The sequence below is a fragment of the Cervus canadensis genome, chromosome 27 (assembly GCF_019320065.1).
Source record: "Cervus canadensis isolate Bull #8, Minnesota chromosome 27, ASM1932006v1, whole genome shotgun sequence".
In the NCBI taxonomy this organism is placed as follows: Eukaryota; Metazoa; Chordata; class Mammalia; order Artiodactyla; family Cervidae; genus Cervus; species Cervus canadensis.
Genome location: NC_057412.1, coordinates 38,652,000 through 38,673,764, shown reverse-complemented (window position 1 = coordinate 38,673,764; position 21,765 = coordinate 38,652,000). Strand labels below are relative to the sequence as shown.

Sequence of the window (21,765 nt, the reverse complement as noted above, 5' to 3'; positions counted from 1 at the left end):
AAATTATCAGTCTAATCTGTTAACTTTCTGAACTAGTGAAGTTTCTCAGGTTGATCTATAACATACAGACACACCTAGAAAGGACATATAGAAGAATCATATACAGTTAAGAGGCAACTCACCTCTTTCCCTTTCTCTAAGAAATATTAAGGTAAGAGGATCTCTTAACAGTGTAGCTCTGTCTTCATTGTCTTAACTCCCATACCATTTTTCCCTCATTGCTTCCTCATTTCTCTTTATTTCTCTGTGTGGTATGGAGTTTATCCCCACAAGAAGTGAAATTTACCATACCTCAGATAATGTGGAATAATAGGCCTTTTGACTGCTAGCAAAATTCCTGGGAATTACCTCTGTTCACTCAAAACACAAACCTGCCTCCATACGGAGTTAAATTTGATAAGAGTTTCCATGCTACATGGCTGTAGAAATAGCAAAGATATCATAATCAAGTCCTGTTCACAGGGCCTGCACTGTTTTAAAACTGAATGTATTTATAGAGCCACATTGAACAACATATAAGCCTATAAAATTTTTTCATTCTTGTTTTCTGCTCTAATTTTTTAGGTATGATATAAATAATTAAAATATGAAGTTGTTTAAAGAAACTTATTAGATACTAACATCTTGTATGCTTAGTCAATGCTGTGGTTTTTCCAGTGGTCATGTATGGATGTGAGAGTTGGACTATAAAGAAAGCTGAGCACTGAAGAATTGATGCTTTTGAACTGTGGTATTGGAGAAGACTCTTGAGAGTCTCTTGGACTGCAAGGAAATCCAACCAGTCCACCCAAAGGAGATCAGTCCTGGGTGTTCATTGGAAGGACTGATGCTGAAGCTGAAACGCCAATACTTTGGCCACCTGATGTGAAGAGCTGACTCATTTGAGAAGACCCTGATGCTGGGAAAGATTGAGGGCAGGAGGAGAAGGGGACGACAGAGGATGAGATGGTTGGATGGCATCACGGACTCAAGGGACATGGGTTTGGGTGGACTCTGGGAGTTGGTGATGGACAGGGAAGCCTGGCGTGCTGCAGTTCATGGGGTCGCAAAGAGTCAGACATGACTGAGCAACTGAACTGAACTGATGCTTAGTTGGTCAGTCGTGTCTGACTTCTTGCTACTGCATGGACTGTAGCCCACCAGGCTCCTCTGTCCATGGGATATTCCAATCAAGAATACTGAAGTGGGTTGCTATTTACTCCTCCAGGGGATCTTCCTGACCCAGGGACTGAACCCGCATCTCCTGTGTCTCCTGCATTGGCAGGCAGATTCTTTACCACTGAGCCAGCTGGGAATAAGTCAATAAAAGAATAGTACAACTGTAAATGCAAAAACTTTTAAATAATAGTCAACACATAGACACATCTAATTATATAGTTTTATACTGTTTTAATGAAAAGAGAATACTTATTAATATGTTATCGAAACATTTCTCTTTAACATTTTTGTCAGTGAGTCTATGACTTTCTTATTTCTCAGGCTGTAAATTATTGGATTTAAGAAAGGAATTATGACAGTGTAAAACAGAGAGTCCATCATATTCTGATCATTTTCTTGTGCAGATCCAGGGAGCACATACATGAAGAGAAGAGGCCCATAGTATAAAGAGACAGACAGGAGGTGGGCTCCACAGGTGGAGAAGGCCTTCCTTATTCCTTGTAGAGACTTCTTTTTTAAGATCGTAAAGAGAACAAGTGTATAAGAGACAAGAACAATGGAAATGGTGAATGCCTGTATTGATCCAGCAAAAATGAATACCATAAGAAAATTAATGGAAGGGTCAGTACAGGAAATCTTAAACAATGGTATAATGTCACAATAAAAGTGATGTACTATGATGGAATTGCAGAAGGTTAATCTGAGTAAAAAAGCATTATGAATTATGGCATGGAAGAGGCCACCTAAAAATGACAAAACTAACAGCAAGATACATAGTCTGTTGGTCATGATCACTGGATAAAGCAGTGGTTTGCATATGGCCACATAGCGATCGAATGCCATTGTTGCCAGCAGAAAACATTCTGTGGTTACGCAAATTGCAAAGGAAAAAAATTGTATCTTACATTCAGAAAGAGAGATCATTTTGCTCATGGCAAAGAAGTTGAGCAGCATCTTGGGGGTCACTGTGGAGGATAACCAAGTATCCACAAAGGCCAGATTCCCAAGGAATAAGTACATGGGGATGTGAAGGTGAGGGTCATTGCAGATGAGAGCGATTAGACCAAGGTTTCCCACAATGGTGATGAGGTATATCATCAAGAACAGAAGGAACAGGGGGATCTGCCATTCTGGTTGATGTGTAAGTCCTGTGAGAATGAACTCTGTCAGCTCTGTTGCATTTTTTGTTTCCATACCCTTGATAGATGACCTCTGAAATACAATGCAATAAATGGAAAAAGAACGTGTCACAAGAATTTTTAAAAGAAAATTCATTGAGAGTAACAGAACCATGCACTAGAATGAATGCCCCTTATTTACTCTTACTAAAATAAAAAGTATTTGTAGCAGTTGCTATTTTGGCAAAATGCAATCATTTTATTTTAAAATGTAAACAGTCATGAATTGATGTAGAAGAAAAGAAAGACATTCTGAACATGAGCTATTTATGAGAAAAGTATCCTGTGTTTTCAAGATGAATATAGTGTCAAAAGTAAGTTGTCAGAGGGGCCTGGATTATAAAAGTAATTCAGTGCCATGCGAAAGATCTTGAACTTTATTCTTTAAGGATAGGCATTCGTTGAAAACTTTGAAACAGGGATTGGCATCATCAGTTATTTTTGAAACTAAATATTTGGTTGTAGAAAATAGATTGCAGGGTGAACGACCAGTTGTGAGAATCTATGACTCTTATCCATGATTCCCAAACCAGATTACACATCAGAATTTTCTGGGGGAGTTTTGGTACTAAAATAAATTCTGAGGTATTATCATAGAAATTGATTCAGCAGGTCATGAATACAGGTACTATGCGTTTTATAAATGTCCTTCAGTGATTAAAATGCATTTGACATTCTTAAGTCATTGTGTGCTATGATATTGGGAGTTTTGAGGAAGATGAAGAGATCAAAATTAATTACATTTAAGTCATTAGGACTTGATAGCATAATAGATATGAAGGATAGTTAGTAAAAGAGATTGTCACTTGGTAACTGGGAAGAGTAATCAAAAATTGAGAATGAGAACTCAGATGCAGTGGCCCATTTTTGCAAGAAGCAATCTCTGAACATCCAGATCACATAAACTTAGTGGTATCATTCAATAAGGACTTAACAGAAATAAAGACTTTGAAGTCATTGAAGTTACTGAAATATAGCATATATGAGTAACCCAGTGAATGGTATTCATAATGTTAAAATAAGAAAGCATGAAAATAAAGGTGAGGAAGTTATATTAAAGCGATTGAAATGTATATACACCATTTGCTAGATCTGATTGACTTTTCTATTACAAATGTCTCGGTGGCAGACAAAAGTTGTTTACTCTTAAAGCCAAAAGTTCCAGAAACTGACTTTTCCTAAAGAGAGGGAAGTAGATCTATGGTTAACCACTAAAGTTCATCTACACTAGATGTGAAATATGTAGAGAGGGGAGAGATGTCAAATATGAACGGAAGAGATTTGTGGTTCAAAGTCAACCAAGGGAGCAATACCAGGCCCCCAGAAAATGCATCCTGCGCCCACAGCAGCGGCATTTTCATTGTGAGTTGTAGCACTCAAGTTCAGCAGCCATGGTAGCAGCCCTTAATGAGCTAGCACTGAGAGGTGATTTCAGCTGTGGACTGCTTAACTTCTTGCTTTGTGTCCCTGCCTATTTCTCCAGCGGATTTCTCCAACTTCCCTAGCATTTATTTGTTAGAGCCAGTTTCCTTTCAGTTTAGTCATTTTGTCTTGAAACCAGGAGCTGTGGCTCACACAAAAGGAAAAGAAAGGAAAGGGCCACAAAAGGCTACCGAGCAGAGTGATCAGAGAAAGAGGAGGAAATTGGAAAACTCAGACTGAAAACTTAAGGAGAGGAAAATATGCAAGAACGAAGGAAAGTACAGTGCCTAAGGCAAAATGAATGTTCTAGTAGGATAAGGAGTGAACAGAGATTCCTGAGTGTGAGGATGAAACTTATGTTACCATGTGTGAAATAGCCAATGGGAATTTGCTGTATGGCTCAGAGAACTCAAACTGGGGCTCTGTGACCATCTAGAGGGGTGTGATGGGGAGGGAGGTGGGATGGAGGTTCAAGAGGGAGGGAACATATGAATACCTATGGCTGATTCATGTTGATGTTTGGCAGAAACCAACACAATTCTGTAAAGCAATTGTCCTTCAACCAGAAAATAAATTTTAAAAAAGAGAGACTTCCAGTGGCTTTAGTGAGAGCAGTTTCCATTTTGTGATAGAACAGGGGTCGGAGGATAATGAGAATTGAATGAAAGCAAGTGATACAGCGTTGAAGAAAATGAAATAAAGATGTAGAGAACAGGTGTGGATTTTCTTTCTTGAGGAACAATGTCATGAAAGTTGTCGAAAGAAAGAGAGGTGGGAATTGAGAGGAAAGAGGATGAAGAAGTAGGAAGGCAAATTTGGGTGGAAAGGAAACAAGAAGCAGGAAGGACTTCCCTGGTGTTCCAGGGGTTAAGAATCCACCAGCCAAAGCAGGGGACAGGGGTTCAAGGCCATGCTACGCAAGGAGAGGACGCTGCAATGACAAGCCCATGCACTACGAATAGAGAGTAGCCCCTGCTCTCCACAACTAAAGAAAGCCTGTGCATGATGGTGAAGATTGAGTGCAGCCAAAAATAAGTGAATAAATAAAATTTTAAAAAAAACAAGAAGCAGGAAAAGAGGACAGGACGTAGATGGATAAAGAAATAAATGTATATATAATACATATTTCTTACACTAAAAACATTATGACCTATATCCCTAAATGCACTTTTAATTCGATTAATGTTTTAGTTCACCACAACATATCCTGGGGAGTCATTGTAATCAACCTAATCAGACACATCATTTAAGTGTATAAAGTAGTCTTAGAGCTATTTTGCGCATCCAGATTTTACTTTTAACAATAAAACATACAGATTATTTACTTATTATTATTGTTTTCCATTTTCAACTGCCTGTTTTGACATTTTGTAAACCAAATGAAAATTATTGTGTTTAACGGCATTTTAACTTTCCTTGAAAAATAATGAATATTATAGAAATCATTCTCTTACCAGTATCTGTTAAGAAATTGTCAAGATCCTCTCAGCATTTGGTTTTCTGAGGTAGAAATAATACAAGCACACTGGAATGACAGTAACACAAAGAGCAATATTTTATACACTGACTCATTTTGGCGGCTTAGGAAAATGCTGTTTATTAAAATTTTTTTAACACAAGAATTAACCACTTGTAGGACTATGTGCTTTTGCCAGAAGAGAAAGGAGTGGAGAACTGAAATTCCCCTGATAGTGTCCATGGAATTCCATCTGGACAAAGCTAAGCTGTGCTTCTGGGCATTGAGGACTTGTGCGTGTATGAGAAATCCATATTGTTCCACAGGGCATCACAGACTCTGAAATTATAAGCAGTAGTCATTGTAGACAGTTCCAGTTCTAACTATTAAAATTGTACTTTATGCCATACGTTCAAACACAGATGACGTATTTGACATGTTTGTGCAAACTCCAGCATATCTCTAAATTTTGGTACTCTGAGAACTTTGCTCAGTATGATCTTGTCTGAGCTAATCACATATGATTTGAATGAGGTCAATGTTTTAATTTGTCCAATTGCAAGAAAGTTGACCTTTCTGTGTAGCTGGAACTCTCATTCCAATTCTATACCATGAGAGAGCCTGGATCATTGGAAAAACACAAAATAGTAAATACAGCTTCCAAACAGAGAGGCGGCAGGAGTGAGATGGGGTCAGGGAAGTGAGCATATGTGGATAGGACAGGGTCTGGAGGCCAGACTTGTTCTTGACCACATCTTAGAGGAAAACTGTTGAAGGATTTTGAACATGGTGATAACAAATTCAGATTTTTGCAGTAACAGAGACAGTTGTCCATGAATGTTCATTCAGAAAAATAAAGCTTACTTTACTTGTTTGTGACATTTTGGTGTGATATCTGTAAAGAAAAAACTGCTTAACTTCCACTGTGGACTTCCTGGTTAGATAGGAGGAGAGCAAAAAACACATCATTTTGATAGATTGATTAATCACTTATCCTGCTTCCTTACATTTTTGCTGGTGAAAGCCAAAATAGAGGAGATAAGTAACATAGGAGAGAGGGGTTCCTGTGAAAAGTACCCAAGACGGTGGAGTGGGGAATGTAACATGCACAGTTGGCTTCAGCACAACCAACGCTTGGATAAAATTTACTGCCCTCTTCTATTTTGTGTAATTGTCTCCTAACTTATTTGGTTGCCTGTCTGTGAGCACAAAGGCCTGTATCACTGCTTCCAGTGTGGGTAGTCTTTTCATTTATGATCATTTTAATTTTTAACACCTCATTGTGCTTTCTTTGCTCTTCCCTAGTGACTTCATAATATCGTGCCTCTTTTTTGTGTATCATTCTTTGACATCTATCTTTTTTGGTGAAGTGTTTGTTCAGAGAGTTTGCCCAATTTTTGATTGGGTTATTTGTCTTTTTATTATGAGTTTTGGGAGTACTTGATGTATTCCCAGTGAAAGTTTTTTTATCAGATATATGATTTGTAAATATTGTAATGTAACACACTAATCTGTTACACTGATGACATTATGCTGATTGGTTATAGTAAGCAAGAAGTATTTACATTGGTGAGACATTTGCAAGAGACATAGAAAGCAAATCTCATAAAAATCTGGGGGCCTTCTATTTTAGTGAAATGTCTAGGTGTCCAGTGATGTAGCACGTGTTGAGATGATTCTTCCAAGTGAAGGATGTTACTTCTGGCCCTTCCTGAAACTGAAAGAGAGGAACAGCAGATGATATGCCTCTGTAAATTTTGGAGGCAATATTATTGTTATTTGGATATGTTACTACAGCCCGTTTACTGAATGACGGGAAAGGCTAATAGTTTTGATTGGGGCTCAGAACAAGAGACATGTCTAGCCTTTTGTGCAAGCTCTTCAGTCCCTTAGGCTAAGGGTTCCCAACTTCTGGGCCCTGGACCATTACCTTCTGTCAGATCAGAAGCAAATTAGATTAGAAACAAAGTGCACAGTAAACGTAATGCTCTTGAATCATCCCGAAACCATCCTCCCCACCCCCTGTCCGTGGAAAAATGGTCTTCCATGAAATCAGTCCCTGGTGCCAAAAAGGTTGCAGACTGCGGGCTTAGACCATATTAAACAGATCCAGTGGAGCTTGAATCAGCAGTGGCAGATGCTTGGAGCCTTTAAGAGGCCTCCAGAGGTGGAAATAGATGCAGGCCCTTAGAATTTTGAGCACAACGCTTCCATCTTCTGTGGATAACTCCTCTGCCTTAGGGAAACAACCATTGTTTGTTGCTCACTCTCTGCTAGTGAGCCTCAGTAGAAAGTGTATGTTTAACCATGGTCAAAATTTGCCATGATACCAGAGCTGCCCTTGTTAAACTGAAGGCTGTCTGACCCACAAACCATAAAGTTGTGTGTACACAGCAGCATTCTTTTATCAGATGAAACTAGTAGACACTTGATCAAGCAGGAACAGGCCCTGAAGGCACAAATAAGTTACCTGAAGAAGTGGTCTAAATTCTGTTGGTGTCTGCTCCTGCTACAATGGTGTCTCTCTCACAGCGTGGACCTGTGGTCCTATGGGGAGTTCTCTGTAATTAGTTAGCAGAGAAGAGAAGACTGGAGCCCGCAGACCCAGATGAGTCTGCGTGGCGTGCAGGCACCATCAGAAAGGGGACATCTGCTGCCCTACAGCTCCGCTCTGTGACATTCCTAAAGGACATTGGTGATGGGGAAACCTTTTAGTGGGCAGAACTTTGAGCCTCACACCTGGTTGTTCACTCTATTTGGAAAGAGAAAGGGGCAGGTGTGTAATTATACACCAGTTCATTGGCTGTGGCCGATGGTTTAGCAGGATGTTCATGGACGTTGAAGGAAAATGACTGGAAATACAAGAAAATTTGAGAAGAATTATGTTAATTGAGCTCTCTGAATGGATAAAAATAACATGAGATATTTGTGTCCCATGTGAATGCTCACCAAAAAAAGTGACAGTTGTGTTTGGAAAGGAAGGAAATATTAGCAACATGGAGGAATCAACAACTAGAGTTTTACAGATCACAGATGCTGATAATTTTGAAGATGTGGGCCTGAGTGGAATCAATAGGAATGTGTGTGGAATTTCAGTGTTGAGAGAAGGGCGGACAAGAATCTGGAAATGTATCACTTATCATACTTAAATAATATGCAATGTGAGAAAAGCCAACTTTCAAGGACTTTTAAGACAGAAAATATCCAGATTTTTGCTCATTTTCATGTCTGTGCCACGAACACATTGGGAACTATGATATCATGCTATTGACATTATATGAACTTTGATAATATACATTTAAAACCCTTTGAGGTTAACAACACATTTAAATAAATGTTATATACTACTGACTTCTTTAGCTTACAAACTTCTTTTTTTTTTTTTAATTTTAGGAAGATTGAGACCATTTCCTTCCTATTCTGCAACTTCTCTTCTTCCCACACCCATCCCAACTTAGTCATTCAGTCTGAACTCTTAGCTTCCTGAATTAGTGAAGCTTTTCAGTTATCCAGCAACAAACAGACACAACTAAAAAGGGCCTTAGAAGGCATTATAGACAGTAGAAATAACTTACTTTTATCTCCTTATAGAAGCACACTGAGTTAAGAGCATCTCGTATGGTTTGGCCTGCCCTTCAATGTTTTAACTCCCTTCACGTGGTTCTTCATTACTTTCCTCTTCGGTTTATTTCTCTGTGTCACATGAGAATTGAATCCATATGAAGCAGGATCATCAGGGACCAAATAAAGTAGAATAAAACTTTACATGATGGCTGGCAATATTCCTGGGGTTTCCCTCTGTTCACTCAAACACAAAAATGCCCACTATGTGAAATTAAATGTGATATGAGTCTCCAGGCTATAAGAATGTATTACTGTCAAAGACCCCATCTCAAGTGTTTTTAGAGGTTCTGCACTATTTTAGTACTTCTGTGCTCATTTGCTCAGTAATACCCAACTCTTTGTGACCCCGTGGACTCGCCCGACTCCTCTGTCCATGGAACTTTCCAGGCAAGAATACTGGAGCAGTTTGCCATTTCCTCCTCCAAGGGATCTTCCTGACCCAGAGATCCAAACCACATTTGCTGTGTCTCCTGCATTGACAGGCATATTCTTTTACCACTGTGTCTCCTGGGAAACCTGTATTTCAGTGCTTAATACATGTTTGATAAATCTACTCTAAAAACCACAATGAGGAATATACAAGCATGTAAAGTTTTTCATTTTAATTTATTTGGCTGTGCCATGCAGCTTGTAGTACCTTAGCTTCCAGACCAGGGATCAAACCCAGGCCATCAGCAGTGATGGTGTGTGGTCCTAAGCACTGGACATCTGGGGAATTTCCCATTTTAAATTCTGTTTTATTTATTTTATAATAAACATTTGATGAACATTTGATTGAAACTCCCTGTCTCTTTTAATAAGTTATATAAATATCTTAAAGAATTTATTGAGTACTGAAATCTTGTCATTAAAATAATAGGGTAGTTATGAATGCAAACAAAATTGAACTCTAATCTACATAGTTTTGTGTTGTTTTCAAGTAGGAAAACACATATTTAGTATTGGATCTAAATATTTCTCTTTAACATTTTCGTCAGTGAATTTATGACTTTCTTATTTCTCAGGCTGTAGATAATTGGATTTAAGAAAGGAATTATGACAGTGTAAAATAGAGAGTCCGTCATATCTTGATCATCTGCTCGTGTGGATCCAGGGAGCACATACATGAAAAGAAGAGTCCCATAGTATAAGGAGACAGATAGGAGGTGGGCACCGCAGGTGGAGAAGGCCTTCCTTATGCCTTGTGCAGACTTCTTTCTTAAAATCGTAAAGAGAACTAGTGTATAAGAGACAAGAATAATAAGAATGGTGAACACCTGTATTGAACCAGAGAAAATAAATATCACCAGCACATTAATAGAAGGATCAGTACAAGAAATTTTAAACAATGGCATGATGTCACAATAAAATTGATGTATTATGTTAGAATTACAAAAGGTTAATCTGAATAAAAAACATGTATGAAGTAAGGCATGAAGAAGGCCACCTATAAGTGATGAAATTAACATTTGCATGCATAGTCTGTTAGTCATAATCACTGGATAAAGTAATGGATTGCATATGGCTACATAACAATCATAAGACATTGTTGCCAGCAGAAAACATTCTGTGGTTGCGCTGACTCCAAAGGAAAAGAATTGCACTATGCATTCAGGGAGAGATATCCTCTTGTTCTTGGTGAAGATGTTGACCAGCATCTTGGGGACCACTGTGGAGGATAACCAAGTATCCACACAGGCTAAGCTCCCAAGGAATAAGTACATGGGGGTGTGAAGGTGAGGGTCATTCCAGATGACAGCAATCAAACCAAGGTTCCCCATGATAGTGAAGATATATATAACCAAGAAGAGCGCGGACAGAGGGATTTGCCATTCTGGTTGACATGTAAGTCCCGTGAGAACAAACTCTGTCAGCTCTGTTGCATTTTTTCTTTCCATATCCTTAATAGAAGGCCTCTGAAATCAAATATAGTAAATGTAAAAAGGACAGTCATCAATCATTTAAGAAAGAAAATTTGATGAAAATAATTGAAATAAAACCATACAGTAGCCTGAATGCCTTTTATTTTATTTACTCTTCTAAAATACATGAAAAGTATTTAGAAAATTATTGGATTAGAAAAATGCAACTATTTTATTTCAAAGTATGTATAAGAATTAACAGGTATACAAGAGAAGACATTAGACATTATGCATCAGAAGTAAAGATGTGGGGCTTCCCTAGTGATCCAGGTGTTAGGAATGTGTCTTGCAATGCATGGGACATGCGTTTGATCCTTGGTCCAGGAAGACCCCACATGCCATGGGGCAGCTCAGCCCATTCGTCACAACTCCTGAGCCCTTGTGCCACAGCTACTGAAGTCCACGGGCCCTAGAGCCTATGCTCTGGGACAGGAGAAGCCAGTGCCATGAGAAGCCTGCACACCACAGTGAAAAGGAGCCCCCGCTCAGCACAGCTGGATGAAACCTGCATGCAGCAACGAAGACCCAGTGCAGCCAGAAAAAGGACAAAACAAGTAAAGGTGTTAGAAGGCCCTGGATTATAAAATGATTTGAATGCCATGTGAAGAGCTTAAATTTTATTCTTCAAGGAGTAGACCGACATTGAAAATTTTTGAGATGTGGAGTGTCTTCACCATTTTTTTTTAAATAAGTATTTGACTGTAGAAAATAGGCTGCAGGGTGAAGACCCTGGTGTTATAAATGTTGATCAGTAAACCGGAACTTTTATGCAGGAATTTCCATACCATATTACATAGCAGAATTGTCTGGAGGAGTTTTGGCACAAAATATAGATTCTGAGGCATTACTAGAAATTGATTCAGTAGGTCATATATTACATCTAGTAATATGTATTTTATAAATGTTTCCCAAGTGATTAAATGTGTGTGAAGTTTTTATTCCATGTGTGATATGACATTGAAAATTTTGAGGAAGGCAGATAAATCTAAATAAATCAGATTGTAGAGTCACCATTAGATGTGAAGAGTTATCAGTAAAGGTAAAACAGTCAGTTGGTGTCTGGTTAGATGATCATCAAAAATTAAGATTGAAAACTCAGATACAATGGCCCATTTTTGCTAAGAACATCCTCTGAACATTGAAGTGACATAAACCTAGCAGTATAGTTCTCCAAGAGCTTAATAGAGATAATAACTCGGGAATCATTGAAGTGGCAGAAAACATACTTTGTATGACTTACCCAGTGGACAGCATGCATAAGGTAAAAAGAAGGAAGTAAATGTGAGAGAGTTAAATTGAAATGGATTTTCATCACATCATCTAATCCTCTTTTCTGCCACATGATTCTTGAGGGTAGACAAAAACTGTCATTCACTTTAGAAGTCAAAATTCTGAAAATTGACTTTCCCCTTGAATTTAGAGTGAGGGAACTAGATCTAGGGTTAAATTAAATTAGATCTAGAGTTAACTAAATCTAGAATTAAATTAAAATGGAAATAAATGTGAGGGAGTTAAATTAAAATGGATTTTATCACATCATCTGATCCTCTTTTCTGCCACATGATTCTTGATGGTAGACAGAAACTGTCATTCACTTTAGAAGCTAAAATTCTGAAAATGGACTTTCCCTGTGAATTTAGAGTGAGGGAACTAGATCTAGGGTTAGCCACTCAAACTACCACACAATTGCACTCATTTCATATGCTAGCAAAGTAATGCTCAGAATTCTCCAAGCTAGGCTTCAACAGTACCTGAACCGAGAACTTCCAGATATTCAAGCTGGATTTAGAAAAGGCAGAGATCAAATTGCCAACATCTGTTGGGTCATAGAAAAAGCAAGAGACTTCCAGAAAAACGTCTATTTCTGCTTCATTGACTACACTAAAGCTGTTGAATGTGTAGATCACAACAAACTGTGGAAAATTCAAAAGAGAAATACCAGACTACCTTACCTGCCTTCTGTGAAACCTGTATGCAGGTCAAGAAGCAACAGTTAGAACCGGTCATGGAACAACAGATTGGTTCCAAATTGGGAAAGGAGTATGTCAAGGCTATGTCAAGAGTATGTCAATTATGTCTCCCTACCTATTTAACTTATATGCAGAGTACATCATACGGAATGCTGGGCTGGATGAAGCACAAGCTGGAATTAAGATTGCTAGGAGAAATATCAGAAACCTCAGATATGCAGAGGGCAACACCCTTATGGCAGAAAGTGAAGAAGAACTAAAGAGCCTCTTGATGAAAGTGAAAGAGGAGAATGGAAAAAGCTGTTTTAAAACAACATTCAAAAAGCGAAGATCATGGCATCTGATCCCATCACTTCATGGCAAATAGATGGGGAAACAGTGGAAACAGTGAGAGGCTTTATTTTCCTGGGCTCCAAAATCACTGCAGATAGTGACTGCAGCCATGAAATTAAAAGAAGCTTGCTCCTTGGAAGAAAAGCTATGACAAACCTAGACAACATATTAAAAAGCAGAGACATTACTTTGCTGTTACTAGTCAAAGACATTACTTTGACATTACTAGTCAAAGCTATGGCTTTTCCTGTAGTCATGTATGGATGTGAGAGCTGGACTATAAAGAAAGCCGAGCATTGAAGAATTGATGCTTTTGAACTGTGGTGTTGGGGAAGACTCTTGAGAGTCCCTTGGACTGCAAGGAGACCCAACCAGTCCATCCTAAAGAAAATCATTCCCGAATACTCATTGGAAAGAATGATGCTGAAGCTGAAACTCGAATACTTTGGCCACCTGATGCGAAGAACTGACTCATTTGAAAAGACCCTGATGCTGGGAAAGATTGAAGGTAGGAGGAGAAGGGATGACAGAGGATGAGATGGTTGGATGGCATCACCGACGCAATGTACATGCATTTGAGCAAGCTCTGGGAGTTGGTGATGGACAAGGAAGCCTGGCGTGCTGCGATTAATGGGGTCTCAAAGAGTCGGACACGACTGAGTGACTGAACTGAATTGAACTCAAACCTACCTACACTAGATTTGTGATATGAAAAGGTGAGAAAGAGGTCAAATGTGAACAAAAGAGATTTTTGGTTGCAAATCAGCCAGGTACACAGTATCACAACACCAAAATTCATCCTGTTTCCACAACAGTGGCATTGTCAATGTGAGATATCTTGCAACCAGGAATACCAGCTCACACAAAAAGGAAAGACCAGAAAAGGTTACTGAGCAGAGTGATCAGGGAAGCAGGAGAGAATGGGAAGCTGAGTGTTGGGAACTTGAAGAGAGGAAAATACTCAGGAAGGACAAAGGAAAGAGCAGTGCCTAAGTCAGATGAGTGCTCTGGCTGGATAAGGAGTGAACAGAGATCACTGACTGTCAGGATTAGGAGATTTCTGTGGCTTTAGTAGTCCTCTGATAACTCAGTGGCTTTCGTGAGAGCAGTCGCCATTTGTGATAGTCGAGGCCAGAAATGGAAGGGAAGCAAGTGGCACAGTAGTGAGGAAAATGAAAGAGAGTATCTGAGATGTGGACAACAGATGTGGATTTCTTGTCTTGTGGAACAACGTCATGAAAGTTTTCAAGAGAGAGAAGAGGCAGTCAGAGGAGTAAGGATAAAGCAGCAGAATGGGGAAGGGGCAGTGGAAAGGAAACAGGAAGCAGGAAGAGAAGGGAAGGAACATCAATGTTAAGTGTAGCAAAGACAAGGCAATGAAGAGGGAGAGAGGAGGTATCACAAGAAGGCTCAGATGAAATAAGGGGAAGAGCTAGAGGTAGGACTTAAATATTGTCTTACATCTGATTTTTATTAGAAGTTGTCAGCACGGAGAATCTTTTTCTTTTATTCAAAATCCCAAGTTTATCTTTCTATGGAATTTGTGCATGGAATAGGAATTTTAATTTTACCTTATAAATACTATCACTGCCTAGTATCATTGTTATTACTGTGCTTAGAGCTGACTTTCCCTAGAATTTCTGATGGATTTACTTGACAGCTTTTGCTTTTCTATCAGTTTGATAGCAGAAAAATAGAGCCAAAGACTGGAATTTCATACAGGCAATATAAATAACCAGTGCCAATGATTGCAGTTATTAAATGTACATTTATTTGGACTGGTCTTTCTTCTATGCAAGACTTCCCTGGTGGCTCAGATGGTAAAGTGTCTGCCTACAATGCCGGAGACCCGGGTTTGATCCCTGGGTCGGGAAGATCCCCTGGAGTAGGAAATGGCAACCCACTCCAGTACTGTTGCCTGGAAAATCCCATGGACAGAGGAACCTGGTAGGCCACAGTCCATGGGGTCGCAAAGAGTTGGACACAACTGAACGACTTCACTTTCACTTTTCTTCTATGCAGTCCTAAAACTAAATAATCAAAATGTTCAGCTCAATGTGTGGGTAATTATTAAGTCATAAAGCTGAAAAGAGCACTAGAGGAACATTTTTTGCATTTTTCTATATATATGTTTTTTTCAGTGAAACTATTGTCATAATAAGTAGCTTGCAAAGTAGAGGTTACTATTTAAGTGATTTACTATTTAAGTGACTTAAATGCAGAGAGTCTGCTTAATTAAATAAGTGTTTTGAATACACTTATCAAAAAAGTTTCTTTTACAAGAAACATTCTGACATAAATTCCTAAACTGCCTTTTAATTTGTTTACAGTCTGGTAACCAAAACTTAGGCTACGGAATCATTCCAGTTATTTTAACCAGATAATTTTATATCATTAAGGAATACAGTGTAGTCTTAGAGCTGTTTTGCTTATCCAGGTTTTACTCACAATAATAAAATATGCAGATTATTCACTGTTTCCCATTTTCAACTAAATATTTTGATATCTTATAAACCAAATCAAAATAATTATAAATTTAATAATATTTCAGCTTTCTATAAAAAATAATGAATATTATAAAAATCATTCTCTCTCACCGATATCTGTTAAGAAATTGTGGAAATCCCTTTAGCATTCGGCTTTCTGAAGTATTAATAGAAAATAGAACTCAGGCACCGGAAGTGCAATAACACAGGCAGCGTTGTTTTGCACACTGATTCATTTTGGGAGCTTCATTTTCCAGGCCCAGGAAAATGTTGTTTATGTGAATCTGTTTTGAACAGAATTGTCAACCATTGCATAACTGTATGCTTTTGCCAAAAGAGGAAGGAATGATGAACTAGAATTCCCCTGATAGTGCCCAAGGATTCCCTTTAGGACAAACAAGCTTTTCCACTGGGCATGATGTACTTGGACATTTATGAGGAATCCAGGGTGTTCCACAGGGCATTGCAGCCTCTGAAATCATAAACATTAAGTTATGTTTACATAACACAGAGCACATTTCTGACATGTTTATGCAAACTCCAGTTTATCTATGAATTTTGATACTCTGTCAGTATGGTCTTAATTAACTACACACGATTTTAATGACGTCAAAGTTCTAGATTCTCCTCAGAAGCCGACTACAAGAAAATTCTCCTCCTCGTGGAAATTGTAACTCACATCCAGACCCACACCTAACTCCCCACTTTACAGTGAAAACTGATGAGAGATCTTCCTAGGAAGAGCAAGGGAAAAGCAAAAGCAAAGACCACAGTGGTAGGTAGCCGAGATCAGTGCTGGCCTCAAACTTTAATTCCTATGAATCTCCTGGTGATTTTCTTAGAATACAGATTCTGTTTTGGTAGGTCAGAGGTGGTTCCTGAGGGGCATCATTTCTCACAGGGTGCTGTATCTGGATATTTGCCATCCTCAGAGACTTCCTTCATTTGCATGCCTAGCTTCTCAGAGAGTTGGCTCATTACAGAAACAAAGGAAAATGCCAAATGTAACTTGTGTGCAAAGAGAGAAGCCAAGTGGAGACAAAGTAGGCAAAAGAGGTCAGTGTGAGTGATCACAGAGGAGCTAGGGGCTGGGCGGGTACTGTGTTCTTTACCCAACTTAAAGGATGACTAATAAGGGATTTTGAACATGGTGGTCACATGTTCAGATTTGCCTTTAAATATTTACAGAGAAGTTGCCATTAAACATTTTATTGAGAAAAACAATGACATTATTTATGTCAAAATAGGAGTGAGAAAAGGTTGGCTTAAAACTCAACCTTCATAAAACAAAGACCATGAAATCTGGTCCCATCTTTTCATGGCAAATAGAAGGGGGAAAAGTGGAAACAGTTGCAGATTTTATTTTCTTGGGCTCCAAAATCGCCATTGATGGTGACTGCAGCCATGAAATTAAAAGACATTTGCTCCTTGAAAGGAAAGGTATGACAAACAGAGACAGTGTATTAAAAAGCAGAGACATTACTTTGCTGACAAAGGTCCATATAATCAAAGCTATGATTTTTCCAGTAGTCATGTACAGATGTGAGAGCTAGGCCATAAAGAAGGCCGAGTGCCCCAGAACTCATGCTTTTGAATTGTGGTGTTGCAAAAGACTCTTGAGAGTCCCTTGGACAGCAAGGAGATCAAACCAGTCAATCCTAAAGGAAATCAACCCTGAATATTCATTGGAAGGACTGATGCTGAAGCTGAAGCTCCAATACTTCGGCTGCCTGAAAAGACTCTGATGTGGGAAAGACTGAAGACAAGAGGAGAAGAGAATAACAGAGGAGGAAATGGTTGGATGGCATCATCAACTTGATAGACATGAGTTTGAGCAAATTCTGGGAGATAATGAAGGACAGGGGATCTTGATGTGCTGCAGTCCATGGGATTGCAAAGAATTGGACACTACTAAGCTACTGAACAACAACAAAGAAGTGTCTTAGCATTGGTGCATGATGAGTAAAAGATTTTAAGGGTCCAGACTCCTTGAGGGGGGAATGTTGCAGCATGCAGGTAGCTAGGGAAGAACAGTGAAATGGGGGCAGGAACCAGGAAATCGCGCATCTTGTAAACAGCAGGAGTCCATTGACAGACAAAGAAAAGCAGGAACCTCCAGACTGACAGAAAATTGGGTGATAAGGGTCTGAGTAGCAGATGAAGAAAGGTGAGGAAAGGTGGGAATCTCTTGTAACCAAATGTAACCTTTTGTTCACTGTGCTCCCATAAGCACAAAAAGATTAGCCTTACAATAAGAAGCCTCTGGATTTCTGAGGCAATATTATCCTTATCTTGGTGTATTCCTCCAGCCCATTTACCAAGTGACAGGAAGGGCTACTAGTTTTGAGTGAAGCCCAGGAGAGAAGGGACTTCCCTGGTGGCTCAGACGGTAAAGCGTCTGCCTACCATGTGAGAGACCCGGGTTCAATCCCTGGGTTGGGAAGATCTCCTGGAGAAGGAAATGGCAACCCACTCCAGTATTCTTGCCTCGAAAATCCCATGGATGGAGGAGCCTGGTAGGCTAAAGTCCATGGGGTCACAGAGCCTGACATGACTGAACGACTTCACTTCGTTTCGGGAGAGAAGGCTTTCCAGTATATCAAGGCTAATGTAAAAGCTGTTGTGCTCGTGGGCCATATCCAGCACAGGCCCTGGTGCTGGAAGTGGCAGTGGAAGAGCTCGGCACCTTTAACAGACTTCCAGAAGTGGATCATAGTGTATGCCCTTAGAATTCTGAGCAAAGCACTGCCATCCTCTAGATAACTACTCTAATTTAGAGAAACAACCATTGACCTGCTAGTGAGCCTTAGGAGAAAAAGAATGTTTAACCACGGCCACCAATTTTCCGCGATACCAGAGCTGCCCTTGCTAAGCTGAATAGTATCCCTGTCATTCTTCATGCAGTTGGGCATGCACAGAAGCATTTCTTCATCAAGTGAAATTAGTATATATAAACTTGATCAAGCAGGAACAAGCCCTGAGGGCACAAGTAAGTTACCAAAGCAGTGGTCCAGACTCTGTTTGCCTTCACTCCTGCTGCAGTGGCTTCTGTCTCCCCTCCTGGGCCTGTGTCCTTGTGGTTGGTTGACCGAGAAGACCGAGGCCTGATTGACAGATGGCTCTGAATGGTATGCAGGCACCATCATAAAGTGGACAGCTGATGCGCTGCAGCTCCTCTCTGTGACATTACAGTGGACAGGGGTGAAGGAAGAATCTTCCAGTGGGCAGGTCTTTGACCGTTGCACCTGGTTGTACACTTTCTTTGGGAGGAGAAATGGACAGTTGTGTGATTGTGTTAGGGGAAGCACACTGATTGAAACCGCCCACCCTGGCCAGGCACCATAGTAACCACTCCCATGAGTTGTTTTATGACAGGAGATCCTGGTAAGGAATACGGAACTAATAAGCCACCACCAACCAGAAGAGTTCGGGAAAGGTCGAAAGGAGACAACGCGTGTCCGTCCACTTCCCAGAATCCCTCTCACCAGCATCCATCTTGGCTGAGCGATGCGTGCACCACCAGGAAAGACTCTGAATTAGAATGATTGGCCAAAGACCACCCTGAAACTAATCCCACCACCATAAAACCCAAGACTGCAAGCCAAGTAGCAGAGCAGTTCTCCTGGGTTCCCTTACCCTTCCTGCTTTCCACCTGGGTGCCCTACCCCAATAAAATCTCTTGCTTTGTCAGCACATGTGTCTCCTCGGACAATTCATTTCTGAGTGTTAGACAAGAGCCCAGTTTCGGGCCCTGGAAGGAATCCCCCTTCCTGCAACAATTATATGCCAATGCATTGATTGTGGCCAGTGGTTTGGTGGGATATTCATAGACATTGAAGGAATATGATAGGAAATCAATGATAAAGAGATCTGTAGAAGAGTTATGTTAATAGTTCTCTCTAAATGGGCAAAAAACATGAAGGTGTTTGTGTCCCATGCAAATGTTCACCCCAAAAAAGTGATCTCAGCAGAATAGGATATTATCATCAAGTGATTAAGATGATGGTAAAGAATCCATCTGCAGTGCAGGAGACCCGGGTTCTGTCTCTGGGTCAGGAAGCTCCCATGGCTAAGGCAATGGCGACCCACTCCATTTTCTTGCCTGGAGAATCCCATGGAGAGAGGAATCTGGTGGGCTACAGTCCGTGGTGTTGCAAAGAGTCGGACACGACTGAGCAATTAAGCACACGATGTATAGACATGAGTCAGTCTTTCTCAAGCACCTCTGTCACTATTCAGCGGGCTCCCAGATGAAGTGGCCAAGGTGGTAGGGATAGAGGTTATTGATAGGCTCAACAACATTTACTTCCCCTTCCCGAGTCCAGCTTGACTTTGGCCACTGCTGGGTACCCAGTCAGTCAGCAGTCAAGCCCAACGTTAAGCCCTTGATGTAGCACCACCGTTCATTAGCGTGATCAGCTGTGTTCCTGGTGGCGGCAAGGTTAGATTGAAGTGGGAGTCCTTTGTTCTTACTGGAATATATACTTACTCTAGATGCAGATATGTCTAGGTTTATTGACTTCCCTGCAGTCAATGCTTCTGCCAATATTATCATCCTTAGTCTTATAGAATCCCTTACCACTTTAATTGGTGTTGTTCAGTCACTCAATCACGTCCAACTCTTTGCAACCCCGTGGGCTGCAGCATGCCAGGCTCCCCTGTTTCTCACCATCTCCCAGAGTTTGTTCAAACTCATGTCCATTGAGTCAGTGATGCCATCCAACCATCTCATGCTCTGTCACCCCTTCTACTCCTGCCTTCATCTTTCCCAGCATCAGAGCCCAATGAGGGGGCTCTTCATATCAGGTGGCCAAAATATTGGAGCTTCAGCTTCAGCATCAGTTCTTCCAATGCATATTCAGGATTGATTTCCTTTAGAATTGACTGGTTTGATCTCCTTGCTGTCCAAGCAGCTCTCAAGAGTGTTTGCCAACACCACAGTTCAAAAGTAGCAATTCTTTGGCACTCAGCCTTCTTTATGGCCCAGCTTTCACATCCATACGTGACTGCTGGGGAAACCACACATTTGACTATATGGACCTTTGTTGGCAAAGTGGTATCTTTGCTTTTTAATACGCTGTCTAGGTTTGTCATAGCTTTTCTTCCAAGGAGTAAGTGTCTTTTAAATTCATGGCTGTAGTGACCATCCTCAGTGATTTTGGAGCCCAGGAAAATACAATCTGTCACTGTTTCCACTGTTCCCCCATCTATTTGCCTGAAGTGTTGGGCCCTAATGCCATGATCTTAGGTTTTTGAATGTTGAGTTTTAGGCCAGCTTTTTCACTGTCCTCTTTCACCCTCATTATGAGGCTCTTTAGTTCCTTTTTGATTTCTGCCATTAGAGTGGTATACCATTAGATATCTTCAGCATATCTGAGGTGGTTAATACTTCACCTGGCAGTCTTGATTCCAGCTTGTGAGTCATCTAGCCCATGAATAGTGTAGTCATGGTGTACTCTGCGTATAAGTTAAATAAGCAGGGTGACAATATACAGCTTTGATGTACTCCTTCCTCAATTTTGAACCGATTTGTTGTTCCATGACTGGTTCTAACTGATGCTTCTTGACCTGCATACAGGTTTCTCAGAAGGAAGGTAAAGTATTCAGGTATTCCCATCTCTTTTAGAAGTTTCCACAGTTTGTTGTAATCCACACAATCAAAGACTTTAGTGTAATCAATGAAGCAGAAGTAGATATTTTGGGGATTCCCTTGCTTTTTCTATGATCCACCGGATGTTGGCAATTTGAGCTCTGGTTCCTCTGCCTCTCCTAAATCCAGTTTGTACATAGGGAATTTCTTGGTTCATGTACTGTTGAAGCCTAGCTTGAAGGATTTTGAGTGTTAGTTTGCTAGCACGTGAAACAAGGGCAATTGTCTGGTAGTTTGAACATTCTTTGACATTGGCTTTCTTCTCTGGTGGCTCAGAGGGTAAAGCATCTGCCTGCAATGCAGGAGACTTGGGTTTGATCTCTGGGTTGGGAAGATCCCCTGGAGAAGGAAATGGCAACCCACTGCAGTATTCTTGCCTGGAAAACCCCATGGACGGAGAAGCCTGGTAGGCTACAGTCCATGGGGTCGCAAAGAGTTGGACATGACTGAGCGACTTCACTTTCACTTTCTTTGAAATTGGAATGAAAACTGACCTTTTCCAGTCCTGTGGCCACTGCTGAGTTTTCTAAATTTGCTGACATATTGAGTGCAGCTCTTTAACAGCATCATCTTTTAGGATTTGAAAT

General features: G+C 40.2%; 2 protein-coding genes across 2 annotated transcripts; both read right to left on the bottom strand.

The window, feature by feature from the left end:
- Positions 1-1,410: 1,410 nt before the first annotated feature.
- Positions 1,411-15,734, bottom strand: LOC122428795 (olfactory receptor 5H8-like). Its single transcript, XM_043448903.1, has 4 exons — positions 15,640-15,734; positions 8,790-8,907; positions 5,213-5,283; positions 1,411-2,370 (listed from the first exon to the last, which is right to left on the bottom strand). Exon 4 carries the CDS (start codon positions 2,350-2,352, stop codon positions 1,411-1,413), a length of 942 nt encoding a protein of 313 aa, XP_043304838.1. The 5' UTR covers positions 2,353-2,370; positions 5,213-5,283; positions 8,790-8,907; positions 15,640-15,734.
- Positions 9,786-10,751, bottom strand: LOC122428796 (olfactory receptor 5H8-like). Its single transcript, XM_043448904.1, has one exon. The coding sequence runs from the start codon at positions 10,713-10,715 to the stop codon at positions 9,786-9,788; it is 930 nt and encodes a 309-aa protein (XP_043304839.1). The 5' UTR covers positions 10,716-10,751.
- Positions 15,735-21,765: the final 6,031 nt, after the last annotated feature.

Coding starts and splice junctions, on each gene's coding strand:
- LOC122428795 (XM_043448903.1), bottom strand. CDS start 2,352: ATGGAAACAAAAAATGCAACAGAGCTGACAGAGTTCATTCTCACAGGA.
- LOC122428796 (XM_043448904.1), bottom strand. CDS start 10,715: ATGGAAAGAAAAAATGCAACAGAGCTGACAGAGTTTGTTCTCACGGGA.